At 44.6% G+C, this 18,212-nt stretch overlaps 1 protein-coding gene across 1 annotated transcript in view; it reads right to left on the bottom strand.

Annotated features, from left to right (window-relative positions):
* The window catches only part of SPTBN1 (spectrin beta, non-erythrocytic 1), a 168,996-nt gene extending 152,609 nt beyond the window's left edge, over nucleotides 1-16,387 (bottom strand). Inside the window, exon 1 of the mRNA XM_008047968.1 lies at nucleotides 16,183-16,387. Coding sequence (XP_008046159.1) covers nucleotides 16,183-16,330 — 148 coding nt within the window. The 5' untranslated portion in view covers nucleotides 16,331-16,387. The remainder of the gene's footprint in view (nucleotides 1-16,182) is intronic.
* Nucleotides 16,388-18,212: the final 1,825 nt, after the last annotated feature.

Raw genomic sequence — 18,212 nt, 5'->3', positions numbered from 1 at the left:
AGCACTTTGGGAGGCTGAGGCAAGTGGATTGCCTGAGCCCGCGGGTTCGAGACTAGTCTAGGCAACTTGGCAAGACCTCGTCTCTAAAATAAATAAACTTTAAAAATTAGCTAGGCATGGTAGCATTCCTGTAGTTCCGGCTACTTGGAAAGCTGAGGCGGAAGAATCGACAGAGCCTAGCAGGTCGAAGCTGGGGTGGCTGTGAATATGCCACTGCACTCCAGCCTGGGCAACAGAGTAAGACTCCAACTCAAAAAAATAAAAAAAACAAAAATAGGTGTCACCAAGTTGCCCAGGTTGTTCTCAAACCCCTGGACTCAGACAATTCTCACCTCGGCCTTCCAAACTGCTGGGATTACAGATGTGAGCCACCACGCCCAACCATAATAACACTTTTATATAAATTCATTGCTTATTTTATACAAATGGTCTGTTTGCCCAAAGACACTACATGTGACCAAGGAACATGCTAATATAGTACTCATGTCACTACTGTACAGCTAAAAATCTGGAATAGCTCTCCAATACCAGGTACCTGTCAGTGCTCTAAGAATGGAGCTCTTTTTTTTTGAGGCAGGGTCAGTTTCTCTCTCTGTCACTCAGGCTGTAGTACAGTGCACAATCACAGGTCACCACAGCCTTGACTTCTTGGCCTTAGGCAATCCTCCTGCCTCAGCCTTCCAAGTAACTGAGACTACAGGTACATGATACCATGCTGGATAATTTTTTTTATTTTTTATTTTTTGTAGAGATGAGGTCTTGCTATGTTGCCTAGGCTGAACTCCCAGGCTCAATCAATCCTCTCACTTCAGTCGAATCTCTATTCCTTACAACCAGAATGACTACCCAGAAATACTTTTGAATGAGGATTCTTTTCAGAGAAGCCAATCAGTAAACACAGACCAAATAATTAGCTTCTTTGTAACGCGTACCCTTTCCCACTGGATTACTATTGAATATGATCATCTCAAAACACTGACAAATGTATAGTTTAATAATCAAAACTATCTTCTTTAATTGACTTGTTGTCAAAGATCAACATGTAGCCGGGCTTGGTGGCTCAGCCTGTAATCCCACGCCTTTGGGAAGCTGAAGTGAGTGGATTGCCTGAGCCCACGGGTTCGAGACCCGCCTGGGCAACTTGGTGAGACCTCATCTCTACAATAAATCAAAATGAACCGGGCGTGGTAGCACGCGCCTGTAGTTCCAGCTACTTGGAAGGCTGAGGTGGAAGGATCTCCGGAGCCCAGCAGGTCGAGGCTGCGGTGGCCGCTCGTGGCCACTGCACTCCAGTCTGGGCGACAGAGTGAGACTCCAACTCAAAAAAAAAAACAAAACATGTAATGGAAGAGATTATTTAACATCTTCTCAGCATCAATTGTCTCTAATAATTAGAAAATCAAATGGTATCACTGAAGATGATGGTTAAATAAAAATCTTAGATATTTGAATTACATTGCTAAGTTAGAGAATATACTTTGTGACATTTTCAGTTCGCTCTCATTATGTGACTTGAGTCTTAAAGTACACAGGACTGGCTGAGTGCAGTGGCTCACAACTGTAATCCCAGCACTTTGGGAGGCCAAGGTAGGAGGACTGCTTGTGCCTAGGAGTTTGAGACCAGTCTCAGCAACAAGTAAGACCTTGCCTCTACAAAAAATTAAAAAATTAACTGGGCATGGTGGTGTGCACCTGTAGTCCTAGTTACCTGGGAGGTTGAGGTGGAAGTATCGCCTGAGCCCGGGAGGTCGAGGTTATGGTGAGCTGTGATTGTGCTACTGCACTCCAGTCTGGGTGACAGAGTGAGACTCTGACTCAAAATAAAAATAAAGTACACAGTACTTTATCAATGCCTGGTCTATAAATTAAATGTCTTCCTTTTATCTTTCTCTGTTGGTACTTTGGTAGCAAGGTCCACTTTGATAGAAAACTGACCAAAGATCTAAGCTATGTTAAGTAAATTTAATAAAGGGAACAAAATGACCACATGAGACACCAAACATCCACCAGTAGGTTTTCATGATGATCACATCTGGGAAAATGAAAGCCTTCCTACGTCTACAGTACTTTCCAGCAGATCTGCCATCTGTTCCCAGGGAACCACCAAATAAAAATCACAGCATTCTGGTGTTGGTAGCATTTACAGAGTATTTGCTGCTCTTTCTCACTAATCCACCACTACTATTTATATAGGAGAGCAGAGGGAGAAACGCGGTACCGATACATGCTACAACATGGACGAAACTTGAAAACGTTTTGCTAAGTGAGAGAAGCCAATCATAAAAGGCCACATATTGTATGATTCCATTTTTATGGAAAATCCAGAACAGGCAAATCTACAGAGTCGGAATGTAGACTAGTGGTTGCCTGGGGCTAGGAGGAAAGGAAAATGGGAAGTAATTGTTAATATGTATGGGATGCTGGGTGCAGTGACTCACACCTATAATCCCAGCACTTTGGGAGGTGGAGGTGAGAGGATTGCCTGAGTCTATGGGTTCGAGACCAGCCTGGGCAACTTGGCAAGGCCTTATCTCTACAATAAAAAACAAAATTAGCCAGGCGTGGTGGTGCGTGTCTATGGTTCCGGGTACTTCAAAGGCTGAGGGGGAAGAATCACCGGAGCCCAGCAAGTCAAGGTTGCAGTGGCCGTGAGCGTGCCACTGCACTCTGGCCTCAGTGACAGAGTGAGACTCCTACTCAAAATAAATAAATAAATAAAATTTTTAAATGGCTTATGTATTTAGAAAAAAATATATATGGGATTTCTTTTGGGGGTAATAAAAATGTTCTGGTGGCCAAGCACAGTGGCTCACGCCTGTAATCCTAGCACACTGGGAGGCTGAAGAGGATCACTTGAGCCTAGGAGTTCGAGACTAGCCTGGGCAACATAACAAGATCTCATCTCTACAAAAAAAAAAAAAAAAAAAATTAGCCAGGCATGGTGGCACAAACCTGTAGCTTCAGCTACTAGGGAGGCTGAGGCAAAAGGATCACCTCAGCCAAGGAGGTCAAGGCTCAGTGAGTCATGATCATGCCATTGTACTCCAGCCTGGGTGACAGAGAGAGAACCCAACTCAAATAAATAATAAAATAAAATGTTCTGTAATTAGATAGTGGTAAATTTGCACAACTCTGTGCTGTACAAAACTACTGAACTGTATATTTTATTTGTTTGTGGCCCAGGCTTGAGTGCAGTGGCATGCTGCTCACGGTCACTGCAGCCTCGACTTGCTGGGCTCAGGCAATTCTTCCACCTCAGCCTTTCGAGTAGCTGGAACTACAGGTGTGTGCCACCATACCCAGCTAATTTTTTGATTTATGGTAGAGACAAGGTCTCCCCATGTTGCCCAGGCTGGTCTCGAACCCACGGGCTCAGGCAATCCTCACGCCTCTGCCTCCCAAAGTGTCAGGATTATAGGCGTGAGCCACTGCACCCGGCTGAATTGTATATTTTAAAGAGATAAATTTTATGGCATGTAAATTATACCTCAATAAATCTGATGGGGAGTACAGACAGAGCCAGGAAAGAGAAAAGAAGGCAGAAAGGTTACACACACTTTTCTTCTTTTGCCTATATAGGTAGTCTCCGAGTAAAGAAATACTATATTCTCTCATTTCAATCACAGGCCAGGCACGATGGCTCACACCTATGATCCCAGTACTTTGGGACGCCAAAGTGGGAGAAATGCTTGAGTTCAGGAGTTTGAGACTAGCCTAGGCAAACTAGCAAGAACTTATCTTTACAAAAAATAAAAAAACTAGCCGGGCATGGTGGCACAAGCCTTTAGTCCCAGCTACTCAGAAGGTTGAAGAGAGAGAATCTCTTGAGTCCAGGAGGTCAAAGCTGTGGTGAGCTATGATTGCATCACTGCACTCCAGCTTGGGTAAGAGATGGGAGACCGTCTCTTGAAAAAAAAAAAGGAGAAACCAATGACAAAAAAAATTCTGTAAGATTTTCTCACAGAAATGACGATTGAGCCGGGCGCAGAGACTCATGCCTATAATCCCAGCACTTTGGGAGGCCGAGGTGAGAGGACTGCCTGAGCCCACAGGTTCGACACCAGCCTGGGCGACTTGGCGAGACCTCATCTCCACAATGAAAAAAAAAAAATTAGCCGGGCATGGTGGCGCATGCCTGTAATTACAGCTGCTTAGAAGGCTGAGGCAGGAGGATCACCTGAGCCCAGCAGGTTGAGGCTGCAGTGGCCATGAGCGTGCCACTGCACTCCAGACTGGGTGAAAGAGTGAGACTTCAATTCAAAAAAAAAAAAAAAGAGAAACGGTGATTGATGTTTCTCAAAAGTAAGAGACTGACTTAAAGAAAGTATTCTGGTGGGGGGAATGAGGAGTCCAGATAAAGGCTAGGGTTGGAGGGGGAAACAGAAAAGGAATGAGGGTCAGAGAAGTCCTCTGAGGTGATGGAGGAGAGTCCAGGTGCTAGGAGACTGAAGGGCAGGAGGGGGCGCTGGGCTAGGAAGAGTGGATGAGTGCGTGGTAAGAGGCTGACAAGAACAGGACCAGTCACAACCTACGGTGGCAGGAGGCTTTTCTCTGCTGGTTCTCCCAAGCCTGGACCACTCGCCTCGGCTACTGTGAGACTTCAGCCATTGCTGAGGCAAGAAGAGAATGAGAGGTGGGCTCAAGGAACAGTAGCAGGAATCCAGGCAGCTTTCAAAGCAGGGGGGACAATTGAGTCTACAGTAGTAAAGAGAGAGGGGAGGGGAAGGAAACCAGAGGAAACTGAACTCCAGAAAGGAAGATTCCTGCATTCCCATGGTGAGAAAACTACGGATGTGAAAAATAAATTGACGGTACAATCTGGGACTTAGTGTAATGACCTAAACAGACCTTCTCTTCATGAAGCTCTTGGATATTAAATGCTCTTTCAGATTCAGATTTCACAAACGATACTGGTGTTTTTACTATGTACTAGGGACTACCATCTCTCACGATTAATCCCAAATAATGCATAATTTCGGGACACAGCCTCAAGAGTCGGTGAGGAAAATAACAGTCGCTATTAAATCCCTGTTAAGTCGGGCTGGTGGCTCAGCCTGTAATCCTGCGCCTTGGGAGGCTGAGGTGAGTGGATTGCCTGAGCCCGCATGTTCAAGACCCGCCTGGGCAACTTGACGAGACCTCATCTCTACAATAAATCAAAAAATTAGCTGGGTGTGGTAGTGCGTGCCTGTAGTTCCAGCTACTTGGAAGTCTGGGGTGGAAGGATCGCCGGAGCCCAGCAGGTCGAGGCTGCGGTGGCCGGAAGCAGCCACTGTACTCCAGTCTGGGTGACAGAGTGAGACTCCAACTCAAAAAAAAAAAAAAAAAAATCCCTGTTAATCGTGACTGTAGAAATTCATTCTATCATGCAAGAAGCGGTTCTCCCTCCCTTGGGACATAAAAATGTTACGTCTGAACAGAGTGTTAGGTGTGCGGATAAGAAAAGCCCAACCTGACTTAGACAGTGAGTCCAAGTGTGAGACTGCCTCTCATTTTGAGCAGCCCAAAGCAGACTTTGTTGTCACAAGGGTCCTCAGAGACCTGCGGTCTGGCCTCTTCAGTTCTGCTGCAGTGGAAACTGAAGCAGCCCCTAGCAGGTTCAAGTCCTGTCTCCTCTCTCCAAGTTCCAGTGCTCTTAATGTGACTAGACCCCTACCTTTTTTTGTTGTTGTTGTTGAGTTTGGAGTCTCACTCTGTCACCCAGACTGGAGTGCAGTGGTCGCTTCCGGCCACTGCAGCCTCAACCTGCTGGGCTCTGGCGATCCTTCTGCCTCAGCCTTCCAAGTAGCTGGAACTATAGGTGTGCGCTACCATGCTCAGGTAATTTTTGATTTATTGTAAAGACGAGGTCTCGCGAAGTAGCCAGGGCTGGTCTCGAACCCACGGGCTCAGATCCACTCGCCTCGGCTTCCCAAAGTGCTGGGATTACAGGTTGAGCCACTGGGCCCAGTCAATTTTTCTTATTTATTATAGAGTCGAGGTCTTATCAAGTTACCAGGCTGGTCTTTAACCCCTGGGCTACAGGTTTGAGACCAGCCTGGGCAACATGGCAAGACCTCATCTTCACAATAAATTTTAAAAATTAGCTGGGCATGGTGGCACGTGCCTGTAGTTCTGGCTAATTGGGAGACTGAGGTGGTAGGATCGCCTGAGCCCAGCAGGTCAAGGCTGCGGTGGCCGGGAGCATGCCACTGCACTTCAGCCTGGGTGACAGAGTGAGACTCCAACTCATTTAATATTTTAGTCCACAGTTGACCTTGGGTAACTACAACTATAGAAAAGGAAACTGAGGCTGAGGAGATCTACTGTATGTATGTGTATGCTGTGTGTACGTGTATATATAATGCCAGACTTCCTTCTAGTGAACATACAGAGCCAGCCTGCCTTTGAATACATGAAGACAGCTATAAAATATGGTCTGATGTGACCTAATTAGGAAGAGGAAACCTATTTACATGATACTACCTACATATACAAGTGCCAGAAGAGTAGTATAGGCAATTAGTGCTGCAATAATTTAGAGGGAAAGACTGATCTCTCTCTCTCTCTCCTGCATGCATGCGTGCTCACAGCACACATATACACACAGGCAATCCTCTCGCCTCGGCCTTCCAAAGCGCTGGGATTATAGGTTTGAGTCACTGCCCGTGGCCATGAGTTTTCAACGGTATCCCATCCTGACATCCTGAGTAGTGTGATGAAATCTCCTGCTGGACTGCCCTATCCTGCTCACGAAGTGAGTCACTTCTTGGTCCAGGGGACAAAGGCTGTAGATGCTTCAGGCCTGTGATCATACCAGCTGTGGGGTACCTCAATGCTTGTTTAGTTTAAGTAACATTTAGTTTACTTAACAATGGCCCCAGGAAGCAAGAGAAGTGATGCTGACAATTCTTTTTTATTTTTTTGAGTCGAAGTCTCACTCTATCACCCAAACTGGAGTGCAGTGGCATGATCATGGCTCACCACAGTCTCAACCTCCTAGGGCCAGGTGATCCTTCTTTCTCAGTCTCCCGAGTAGTTGGAACTACAGGTGAGTGACACCACACCCAACTTATTATTATTATTATTATTTTTGAGTTGGAGTCTCACTCTGTTGCCCAAGCTGGAGTACAGTGGCACGCTCACAGCCACCACAGCCTCGACCTGCTGAGCTCTGGCGATTCTTCTGCCTCAGTCTTCCAATTAGCTGGAACTACAGGAACGTGCTATGGTTTCACCAAGTTGCCCGGGCTGGTCTCCAACCCCTGGGCTCAGTCAATCCTCTTGCCTCGGCCTCCCAAAGTGCTGGGATTACAGGCTTGAGCCACCATGCCCAGCCTCCAAATAATTTAAAAATTTTTTTTGTTGAGACAAGGTCTCACTATGTTGCCCAGGCTGGTCTTGAAATCTGGGTTCAGGCAATCCTCCTGCCTCTTTCTCCCTAAGTGCTGGAATTACAGGCATGAGTCACCACACCCAGACTGATGCTGGCAATTTAGATATGCCAGAGAGAAGCCATAAAGTATTTCCTTTAAGAAAAAGGGTGAAAATTCTCAATAAGGAAAAAGAAATCTCATTTGGAGGTCGCTAAGATCTATGGTAAAACAAATCTTCTATCCATGAAATTGAAGAAGGAAAAAGATATTCATGTCAGTCTTCCTATCATACCACAAACTGAAAGTTAATGGCCACAGTGCATGATAAGAGCTTGGTTAAGATGGAAAATGCATTAAATAGTTGGATAGAAGACAGAAACAGTCACATATTCTGATTGACAGCACTTGGGTTCGATACCATCCCTGGTTTCAGGCATCCACTGGAGGTCTTGAAATTACCTCCTTGTGCTAAGAGTTGCATCTGTTTATTTATTCAAATTGGGGAGGGCGAGTGTTAACTGTAGATTAACAGTTTCATTCTGGAAAGTTTCTGAGTAAGGCCACTGTATTACAGGTGACCACAGAAAATGTAACACTGCTGGGCTCGGTAGCTCAGCCTATAATCCCGCACTTTGGGAGGCTGAAGTGAGTGGACTGCCTGAGCCCGCGGGTCTGAGACCTGCCTGGGCAATTTGGCGAGACCTCATCTCTACAATAAATCAAAAAATAAAAGAAAATATAACATCAATATCTAAATCACCCAATTAAAAACTCAAGATCATAGGCAGGAATGACATTGAGACAACTCTCAAGAAAGGTAAACTTAAAAATCTTTTAGGCCAGGCTTGGTGGCTCAGCCCAGCAGTTTGGGAAGCCAAGGTGAGTTTGGGAGGCCGAGGTGAATGGATTGCCTGAGCTTGCGGTTCGAGACCAGCCTGGGCAACTTGACGAGACCTCGTCTCTACAATAAATAAAAAATTAGATGGGAGTAGTAGCTCGCATCTGTAGTTTTGGTTATTGGAAGGCTGAGGTGGAAGGACTGCCAGAGTCCATCAGTGTGCCATGAGTGTGGCCATGAGTGTGGCCATGAGTGTGCCACTGCACTCTAGTATGAGCGAAGGAGTGAGACTCCGACTGAAAAAAAAATCTTTTATGATTTCAAAACAAGTTTCCCTCCCTCCGTGTATAGGACTGTCAATCTGAGATTAAATAAATAATTTAAGTAAATAGCTTTAATGATAGCTTATGAAATCTGCAGTTAATTGATGATAAATTCTGTTCTAATTTTCACTATATAGAATCCAGTTCTCTCCTCCTGGGAAAACGCTGTGCTTGAATCTTTTATCTTCAACTGCAGTAGTTTTTAGGTTAAACTTTTCAAGTGTCCCACTAATTTCACTTAGCCCTGCAGACCTCACGTAAACCCAGAGAAATTTTCTACCCCCTGGAGATCACAAATTACAAGGTCCAGACAGTGATGGGGACGGAAGGGAGGACCCAAGTCGCCTCCACCGTGGGGCCTGTCCACCCAGACGGGCTGCAATGAGGCCAAGGGCTACAAGAAGAATGCGCTTCTCCTGCCAGGAGATGGCACAACACTCTGTTTGGGCAGACCATTAGGCCTTCTTGTTATCAAGATATCAATACATAAACGAAGACTGACTTACTGGGAGAAAGGTCAGACTAATATTTTAAAAGAGAAATAAAAAGTTGATTTTCACTTCATCAGGAATACTCAAGGATAACAGAATTTGAATAGTAAGTGAGAATACTTAAGCTGCTACTTAGAAAAGTGTTCCTCAAAGTGTGGTCTACATCAAAATCACGTGGAGGTTTATTAAAAATGCTGACACCTGGCTGGGTTCGGTGGCTCAGCCTGTAATCCCAGCACTTTGGGAGGCCCAGGCGAGTGGACAGCCTGAGCCCGTAGGTTTGAGACCAGCCTGGGCAACCTGACTGAGATCTCGTTTCTACAATAAATAAAAAATTAGCCAGGTATGGTAGCGCATGCCTGTAGTTTTGGTTACTTTGAAGGCTGAAGCGGAAGGATCACTGGCAGCAGGTCGATGCTGGGGTGGCCATGAGTGTGCCACCACACTCCAGCCTGGGCGATGGAGTGAGACTCCAGCTCAAAAAAAATGGGGGGTGGGGAGAAGTGTTTATTTTAAAAATAACTGTTCATCTGATTCATTATTCCTCATCCGAATTTATATTTGCACTTAGCCAAGGAGCCAACTACTTACAGCTTCATAAAACAAACCTAAGACTGAATACTTGATGGGTATTTTGAAGCTCACATGTGTTCTGCAGGATCTAAAGGGGTGTGTGTGTATGTGTGTGTGTGTGTGGGTGTGGGTGTGTGGGTGTGTGGGTGCATTGTTTTTTTTGAGTCAGGGTCTCACTCAGTCACCCAGGCTCCAGTATAGTGGCATGATCATGGCGCACCGCAGCGTCGAACTCCTGGGTTCAGGTGATCCTTCTGCCTTAGCCTCCCAAGGATCAGGTGATCCTTCTGCCTTAGCCCAAGTAGCCAGGGCTATAGGCATGCAGCATCATGCCTGGTTATTTTTTTTATTTTTTGTGGAGACAAAGTCTTACTATGTTGTGTAGGCTGGTCCCAAACTTCTAGACTCAAGCAATTTTTTTTTAGTTGGAGTCTCACTCTGTAGACCAGGCTGAAGTGCAGTGGCACACTCAGGACCAGAGTAGCCTTGACCTACTGGGCTCAAGGAATCCTTCTGCCTCAGCCTCCCAAGTAGCTGGAACTACAGGCATGTACCACCATGCCCCGCTAATTTTTAAATTTATTGTAGGGATGAAGTCTCGTCAATTGCCCAGGCTGGTCTCAAACCCCTGGGCTCAGGCAATCCTCTCGCCTCAGCCTCCCAAAGTGCTGGAATTATAGGCATAAGCCACCAAGCCCAGTCAGGATCTAACATTGTAGCCAATAAAATAAGTCTATGTGAAGGCACTCAAGTTACACTGTCATAATGTCATAAATGCTGATGAGTAACATCTTCCAAAAAATCTCATTTTAAATTTTGTCATTTTTAAAAACGCACATTCATATAAGGCTTTCTATTACCACCTCTCTACAACATTTTTTGGAAAAAAAAAAAAAATCAGCCAGGCATGGTGGCTCACACCTATAATCCCAGCACTTTGGGAGGCAGAGGCGAGATGATTGCCTGAGTCCAGGGGTTCAAGACTAGCCTGGGCAACTTGGCAAGTCCTCGTCTCTACAATAAATCAAAAAATTAGCCAGGTGTGGTGGCGTGCTCCTGTTCCAGCTACTTAGAAGGCTGAGGCAGAAGGATCACTTGAGCCCAGCAGGTTCAGGCTGCAGTGGCCGTGAGCATGGCACTGCACTCCAGCCTAGGTGACAGAATGAAACTCCTACTCAAAAATAAAAATAAACAATAAAAATATCTGAATGTAGTATTAGATACTTAAGATGTTATTATGCTTTTTTTTTAGTTGGAGTATGTATGTAAACTGTGAGCTGAAATACTGCTTTGTAGCAGTTTGATAGGCCTGCTCCTGGGCTCCAGCCCTCAGTAAGACTTCTGATCAAAACTAATTCTTTTAAAGCTGACTTTTTTTCGTTGACAACACGAAACACAAACCAAAATCATAAACTCCTTTCATTTGTAAAAAAGAAAACATTTATCTTTGACGTTTCTTTAATAGGTTAAAGTTTTGTGTTTTCTTTCTATTTCAAATAAAATGCTGATTTCCAAAAAGGTCAGTTTATTCTGAATCACCACATGTTCCACAAAACTGAGGCAACTGGTCAGAGGTCAGGAATGTGGGCATGCCATCATGGGATGCAGGAAATCATTTACAGAAGACATAAAAATCACTTCACAGGGCACTGCCTCCAGGATGAATCGGCATGACGTGATCTCTGCCAGTCAACAGGACTGGCCAATGCTCACCTCGTCTTCCTGCTGAACTGTAAATGGTAAACTATGGAACGAGGGCCGTACCATCTATCATGTTTTCAGTCCACATTCAATTTTAGGCATAAGTAGTATATATCTCATCAGTCTCTTGCATATAAAAAAAAGGCATATTGCAAAGATAATATAAAAATGTAAAATATTTCATTAATCATTTGATGTGATGATTGCATGTTAATATGCTTTTGATATGTATACATATTTTTATATAGAATTATATAATACTTTTGAGTATGTAACAATAGTCAATATTATTATTATTTATTATTATTTTGAGTCAAGGTCTGTTGCCCAGGCTAGAGTACAGTGGCATGATCATGGCTCACTCCAGCCTCAACTTCCTAGGTACAGGAGATCCTCCCGCCTCTGCCTACTGAGTAGCTGGGACTACAGGTGTGTACCACATTTTTATTTTTATTTTTTTGTAGAGACAAGGTCTCACTATGTTGCCTAGGCTGGTCTCTAACTCCTGGGCTCAAGCATTCTTTCCACCTTAGCCTCCCAAAATGCTGGGATTATAGGCATGAGACACTGCACCTGGACAGTAAATATTAATTCTAATTATTTTCTTAACATATATCTAAGTCTTAAATTTTTACAAGCTGAAGAGTTGAAACACTCTCCCCCTTCACCCAACTTGTGTGAGGGGGAAGGTTTCAGCTGAAGCTTTTCTCTTTTTTTTTTTTTTTGAGTTGGAGTCTGACTCTGTCACCCAGACTGGAGTGCAGTGGCCACTCCCGGCCACTGCAGCCTCGACCTGCTGGGCTCCGGTGATCCTTCTGCCTCAGCCTTCCACGTAACTGGAACTACAGGCAAGCACTACCACGCCCGGCTAATTTTTTGATTTATTGCAGAGACGAAGTCTCGCCAAGTTGCCCAGGTGGGTCTTGAACCCGTGGGCTCAGGCAATGTACTCACCTCAGCCTCCCAAAGCAGGGGATTACAGGCTGAACCACCGAGCCCAGCAAGTTTTCTCTTCTTTGAGAAAGTGCTGGGATTACAGGTTGAGCCACCGAGCCTGGTCAGCCACTGTTTTCAATCCTGCCAGGTGCTCCAGGTCAACCGGTGCTTCCCCTGGTTAGCAGGCTGATGTTTCGGCTAGTAAGGAGCCAGAGGAGGTGATGAGTGACTGACATATGCACCAGACTTTTGATTTTCAAGCAAAAAATTTAAGGAGAATAAAAATAATTGAGCAGTGGAAGTGACCCAACTCCAGGCTGATTCATCTTTGTAATGATAAACTAGCTCTTGACAAGTGATCACAGGCCTGATTTCTACATTAAAAACAACAACAACAAAAAACGGACATAGCCAGGTGTGGTGACCCATGCCTGTAGTTCCAGCCACTTGGGAGACTGAGGCAGAAGGACTGTTTTAGCTATGATCACACCACTGCACTCTAGCCTAGGCAACATAACGGGAACATGTCTCTTAAACAACAACAACAAAAACCTGGCATGTATGTACTATGCCAGAGATGCTATTTCCCCTGTGAGATATCATAGGAGTCTGTTTCTCAAGACACCAACGAGGTATACTATATATATAATTCAATTCAATTCTGACACCATCTACATGGAGTCAGTGTCCAATCCTACAGGGTAAAGGGCTCAGTCCCACAAGACTGGTCCCACATCAGACACCAGTTGCAAGTACTAGGTCACCTGTACCTCTGACTAACTGACTATAAATTCAGGAGTTCCCAAGAGCCTGCCCCTGAGGTTCAATAATATACTAGAACATCTCACAGAACTCAAAAAAACACTTTACATACATTTGCCAACTTATTATAAAGGCTACAACTCTGTTTTTTTGTTTGTTTTTTTTGAGTTGGAGTCTCACTCTGTTGGCCAGACTGGAGTGCAGTGGCCACTCCCGGCCACCACAGCCTCGACCTGCTGGGCTCTGCGATCCTTCCGCCTCAGCCTTCCAAGTAGCCAGAATTACAGGCATGCGCTACCACACCCGGCTGATTTTTTGATTTACTGTAGAGATGAGGTCTCGCTGCCCAGGCGGGTCTCAAACCCGCGGGCTTAGGCAATCCACTCACCTCAGTCTCCCAAAGGCGCGGGATTACAGGCTGAGCCACCGAGCCCGGTTAGGATACAACTCTGAAGAGCCAAATGGAAGACGTGTATAGGGCAAGGTAGTATGGGGGAGCAGAGATTTCATGTCTCCTCAGGGCACCCCACCCTCCCTGCAGGACCTCCCCAGAGATTGGTGGGTGAGGTTGAAAGGTCCAACCTACTAGTCTCTTGACCTTGCGCAAGCAACCTCATCCTAAAGCCAGCCTCACACTAAGTCAGCTCATGAGCATAAACTCAGGTGAGATGAATAGCAAAAGACACTCCTATCACTCAGGAAACTCCAAAGGATTAAAGATCTTTGTGTGAGGAGCCAGGACAAGAGGACAAGGAAAATATATATTTCTTTTCTTTCTTTCTTTTCTTTTCTTTCTTCTCTCTCTCTCTCTCTTTTTTTTTTTTTTTTGGATTCGGAGTCTCACTGTTGCCCACCCTGCAGTGCAAGTGGCACATTCACGGCCACTGCAGCCTCAACCTGCTAGGTTCAGGAAATCCTTCAGCCTCAGCCTTCCAAGTAGCTGGAACCACAGGCACATGCCACCATGCCTGGCTAATTTTTTTATTTACTGTAGAGATGAGGTTTTGCCAAGTTGCCCAGGCTGGTCTTGAACCCGTGGGCTCAGGCAATCCTCTTACCTCTGCTTCCCAAAGTGCTGGGATTATAGGCATGAGCCACTGCACCTGGACCCCCCACTAAGTTTTAAATAAATGTTTTTATTTTACTAAATATAGAAAAGTAACAAAGTATATATTTCAGAGCCAGTATGCCCTCAGCCGCAGTGTGCCCTTATGCAAACTAGTTAATCTCTCTGGGCCCCAGTTTCCTCATCTATACGATGCAGATAATAGTCATCTCTCTCCTATGATTATCATGGGATTAACTTTTAATATACACAAAGTATTTGGAACTACGTCTGGCACACAGTAAGCACCATATTGAGTGCTTGCTATTAATTACCGTGACAACAGTTATTCAGGGACCTTATGGATATTAAGGACAGCTAGGAGCTCTCCTCTGAAATTGTAGGAAAGACCACATGCAAAAAGCAAGGAACTGCTCCACAGTTTATAAGTAAAATAACCCTTAAAAGAGAGATAATACATAGCCAGGAATCAGAAAGTAAAAGATTCATGATCACAGGTAATTGACCACTAGCATACTGGCCTAAACACTCAAATGAAGACTCAAGAAAAAGAAGTAAAAGATTAAAATACAAATCAATTCACTAGCACAGCCAGGATCATGATTTTCATAAAGTTCCATGTTAACGAATGAGCTAGAAAATAAAGCCCCAATTCCAGAGTAACTATCTGATTAATCTTTCATCCAGGCAAGCTCTGTAAAGCACCACCACTCAAGAGACAAATTATCCTAAGGCAACTGAATACTTTTCCTATAGCATTTATTTGGCTGTATCCCCAACATCCCATTCCCCTCTTCCTCCTTCCTGTTATATTCCAATTTTTCCAGCCAAGCTGTTTGGTTGGGACTAACCCAACTCTCACTCTAGAAGTGCATCCTGTTTAGAATTCTATCAGGATATCACATTCTTCAACTCCAGTGGGAGAGGCACATGACCCAAGACATGATCAGTCAGACCAGCCAGACTGATCCCAGGACCACGGGAAGCAGAAAAGCCTGCTCCTTTCTGCTGGGTGTCAGTAAAGCCCAGGGGACCTGGGACCTGGGGCAGCCATCTTGGGACTACAGGATAGAACCTGCAATGAATAACACCAAAAAGCGGAGAGAAATGTACTGGATTCTGGTGATACCATCTGAGCCCAGGAGTAAGCCTTGCTTAAAGACTGAATTTGCCTACTTTGTGGCCAATACATTTTCTTTGCCACTTAAACCACTTTGGCTTAGGTTTCCTTTCGCCTGCAATCCAGTCAACTCTAAATGGCACTTGCTTCATAACTATATTCCATTAAAAAGTAACAGAAAAGCCAGTTATAGTCACAATTAACAGTAAACTTACCTGCTCACATCATGACCTTGATTTATTTATAATTAAAGGTTTTAAGAAAGAAATCATATACCCGTTTTCTTAATTGGTAAAAATTTCATTTGGAATCTCAGATTACAGATACAGGCCCTTGAATATGCTCCACTTTGACCCTGGTTTACATATATTCAGTACTGTTACGTTTCCAGAGTGACAGAACCCTTTCCTGATTTTCAGGGCAATTTTAAGGTAAAACACACCCCGCCCCCACCAGGACCATTGTGAAAAAGTGTGCTCTAAGTATTCAACAGTAATAAGGAAATGAGAAACCACAAAGAAAAGATGTGTTCCCAAGAATTTTAATGAATCAATGGCAAACTTACCTGTTACTTCATTAAATATGCCTCTACCAGATTAAGCTACCGCTTTTCAGATCTAAAATCCTTGCATGTGATACTAACCAACCTTGGTACAGGTCAGGTCAGTTAATATATCACAGATACACAGTTAATTTGTATATTTTTGTGTATAAGGTACAGTATGCTTCAATATTTTGAAAAGTAAGATGTGTCAAAAATAAAAGAATTCTTATAAACTTAAGTCAGCTCTTTCTGAATTGCTATAAATAACACTCTGCTCTGAATCATTTTGACCATTGGAATTGACAGCTCTCCAAAAATGAAGCTACTTTACAAGCTTGTTGTCATGGATATGTTTATTTAAGTAGAGGGGAGACAACTTTCAACAGGGTAGCCCTAACGGGCACAGGGTGGATGGTTTTAAAAGGAACTGTATGGCATCCTGGACCTCTGGGACAGGTATGAAGGAGACTCACCGGCCAGAGCCTTGATGCGGGACCGCTCGAAGAGCCGTGCGGAGCTGTTCTCATTGTCCCAGTCATCGACGTCCCAGCGGTTGTTGACATCACTGTACTGCTGCTGGATCTCAATGTTGTCATAGTCTGTGGCTACTGTGGTTGTCATCTTGAACTGTCTCAGCTGCTCCTCCACATCAGCTCCTTCTTAGAGTTCTGTGAGAAGGAAAAAGAAGAACCTATTTAGACATCTAAAGTGTATCCAGTCCCCATGAAACCTACTGGGAGAAAGGTGAGCAGAGAGTAAAACAATCAGTGCTTGCCAGGATTGGGTCTTCTTGAGTCAAAGCTGGTTTTGGACTTCAGCACTGCCTCATTAACAGGTGTGTGACCTTAGCCAAGTTACTAAGTATCTCTGAGCCTCAGTTTCCCCAACCATTACAGAAGAAAGATACTTTATGAGTTGTTGAGAGGACTGAATGAGATGATGGATGCCCCCAAAATGGGTTTCTTCCTTCTTCCTAAAGTCTAAACACTGCAATTTTAAAGTCTGATCAGAGTTGGACCAACACCTACTTGGGGCTTCTGATTAAACCCATTATTTCTATTGTGTATCACCATAAATTAGAATATTCTAGCTTCTCCTATAAATTCATAAAATGTTATACAAGGGAACTAACGGATCATTATATATAAACACCTCACTTACATATTTAAAAACCGATGCCTAAGATCAAGACATAAGTACATGGAACCCAGCCTGGGCGATGGAATGAGACTCCAACTCAAAAAAACAAAAAGACGTAAGTATATGGAACCAAAGAAAGCACTAGTAGACGCTCAATAAATGATTAATAAATTTCACTACTAATACCCCCCCCCCAGGAACTCACCTAGGGTCACAGTGCTTTCCATAGGTAAATATGAGACAAGAATCTAGACCTTGGTCCAGGCTCAGTGGCTTACATCTATAATCCCAGCACTTTGGGTAGCAGAGGCAGGAGGATTGCTTGAGCCCAGGAGTTCAAGACCCGCCTGGGCAACATAGCAAGACCTTTTCTCTTCCAAAAAAAAATTAGCTAGGTGTAGTGGCATGCAGCTGTAGTCACAGCTACTTGGGAGGTTGAGGCCGGAGAATCGCTTGAGCCCAAGAGGTTGAGGCTGGAGTGAGCCGTGATTGCGCCACTGCACTCTAGCCTGGATGACAGAGTGAGACTTCGTCTCAAAAAAAACAAAAAACAAAAAACAAAAACAACCTAGGCCTCAACTTTTTGGCCCACTGCTGTCTTTACCTTAGCACAGTGCCTTCAGAAAATTGTGAGAGAGACGATAGCTCTCTCTTTGAACACCTATTATTCACTCATTGAACCAATATACCGAGGACTTACTACATTAGGTACTCTGAGCTGTGCCAGATGCTGGAGATAAAGATAAACAAGATAAGGACCTAGCTCTAGGGAAGCTTATGTCCTAGTAGGAGGAGCTGGACAAGAGTTTAAAGAAAAGAAAATGAAAGTAGAGTCATGTGACAGAGAGTGAAGGACTTCAGAGCTGGTGGTCAAGGAAGCCCTCACTAACTTGGTATTGAAACAGAACTCAATGTCAAAAGAAATGGATCACAGACAAGTGGAATAGCATTCCAGGCAGAGGAGACATCATGCATGCTGGACAAGCGGAGGGTACTGTGTTGCTAGAGTCCGGTGGGCAGGGGAAAGGCAAGGAGACAAGGTTGGAGAGGGAGGCAGGTGACACCAGGACGGGCTCTGTGAGCCCAAGTGTGGCAGGTAGCCACTGCAGGATTTTTTTTTTTTTTTTTGAGTTGGAGTCTCACTCTGTCACCTCGACTGGAGTGCAGTGGCCACTCCCTCCCGGCCACTGCAGCCTTGACCTGCTGGGCTCCAGCGATCCTTCCACCTCAGCCTTCCGAGTAGCCGGAATTACAGGCGCTACCACGCTCGGCTGATTTTTTGATTTATTGTAGAGATGAGGTCTTGCTGCCCAGGCGGGTCTCGAACCCGTGGGCTCAGGCAGTCCACTCACCTCAGCCTCCC

Source organism: Carlito syrichta, unplaced genomic scaffold (assembly GCF_000164805.1).
Source record: "Carlito syrichta isolate Samal-C Ts95f unplaced genomic scaffold, Tarsius_syrichta-2.0.1 Scaffold119772, whole genome shotgun sequence".
NCBI classification, from domain to species: Eukaryota; Metazoa; Chordata; class Mammalia; order Primates; family Tarsiidae; genus Carlito; species Carlito syrichta.
Note: the sequence above shows the minus strand (reverse complement) of the source record. Positions and strands in the feature narration are given on the sequence as shown.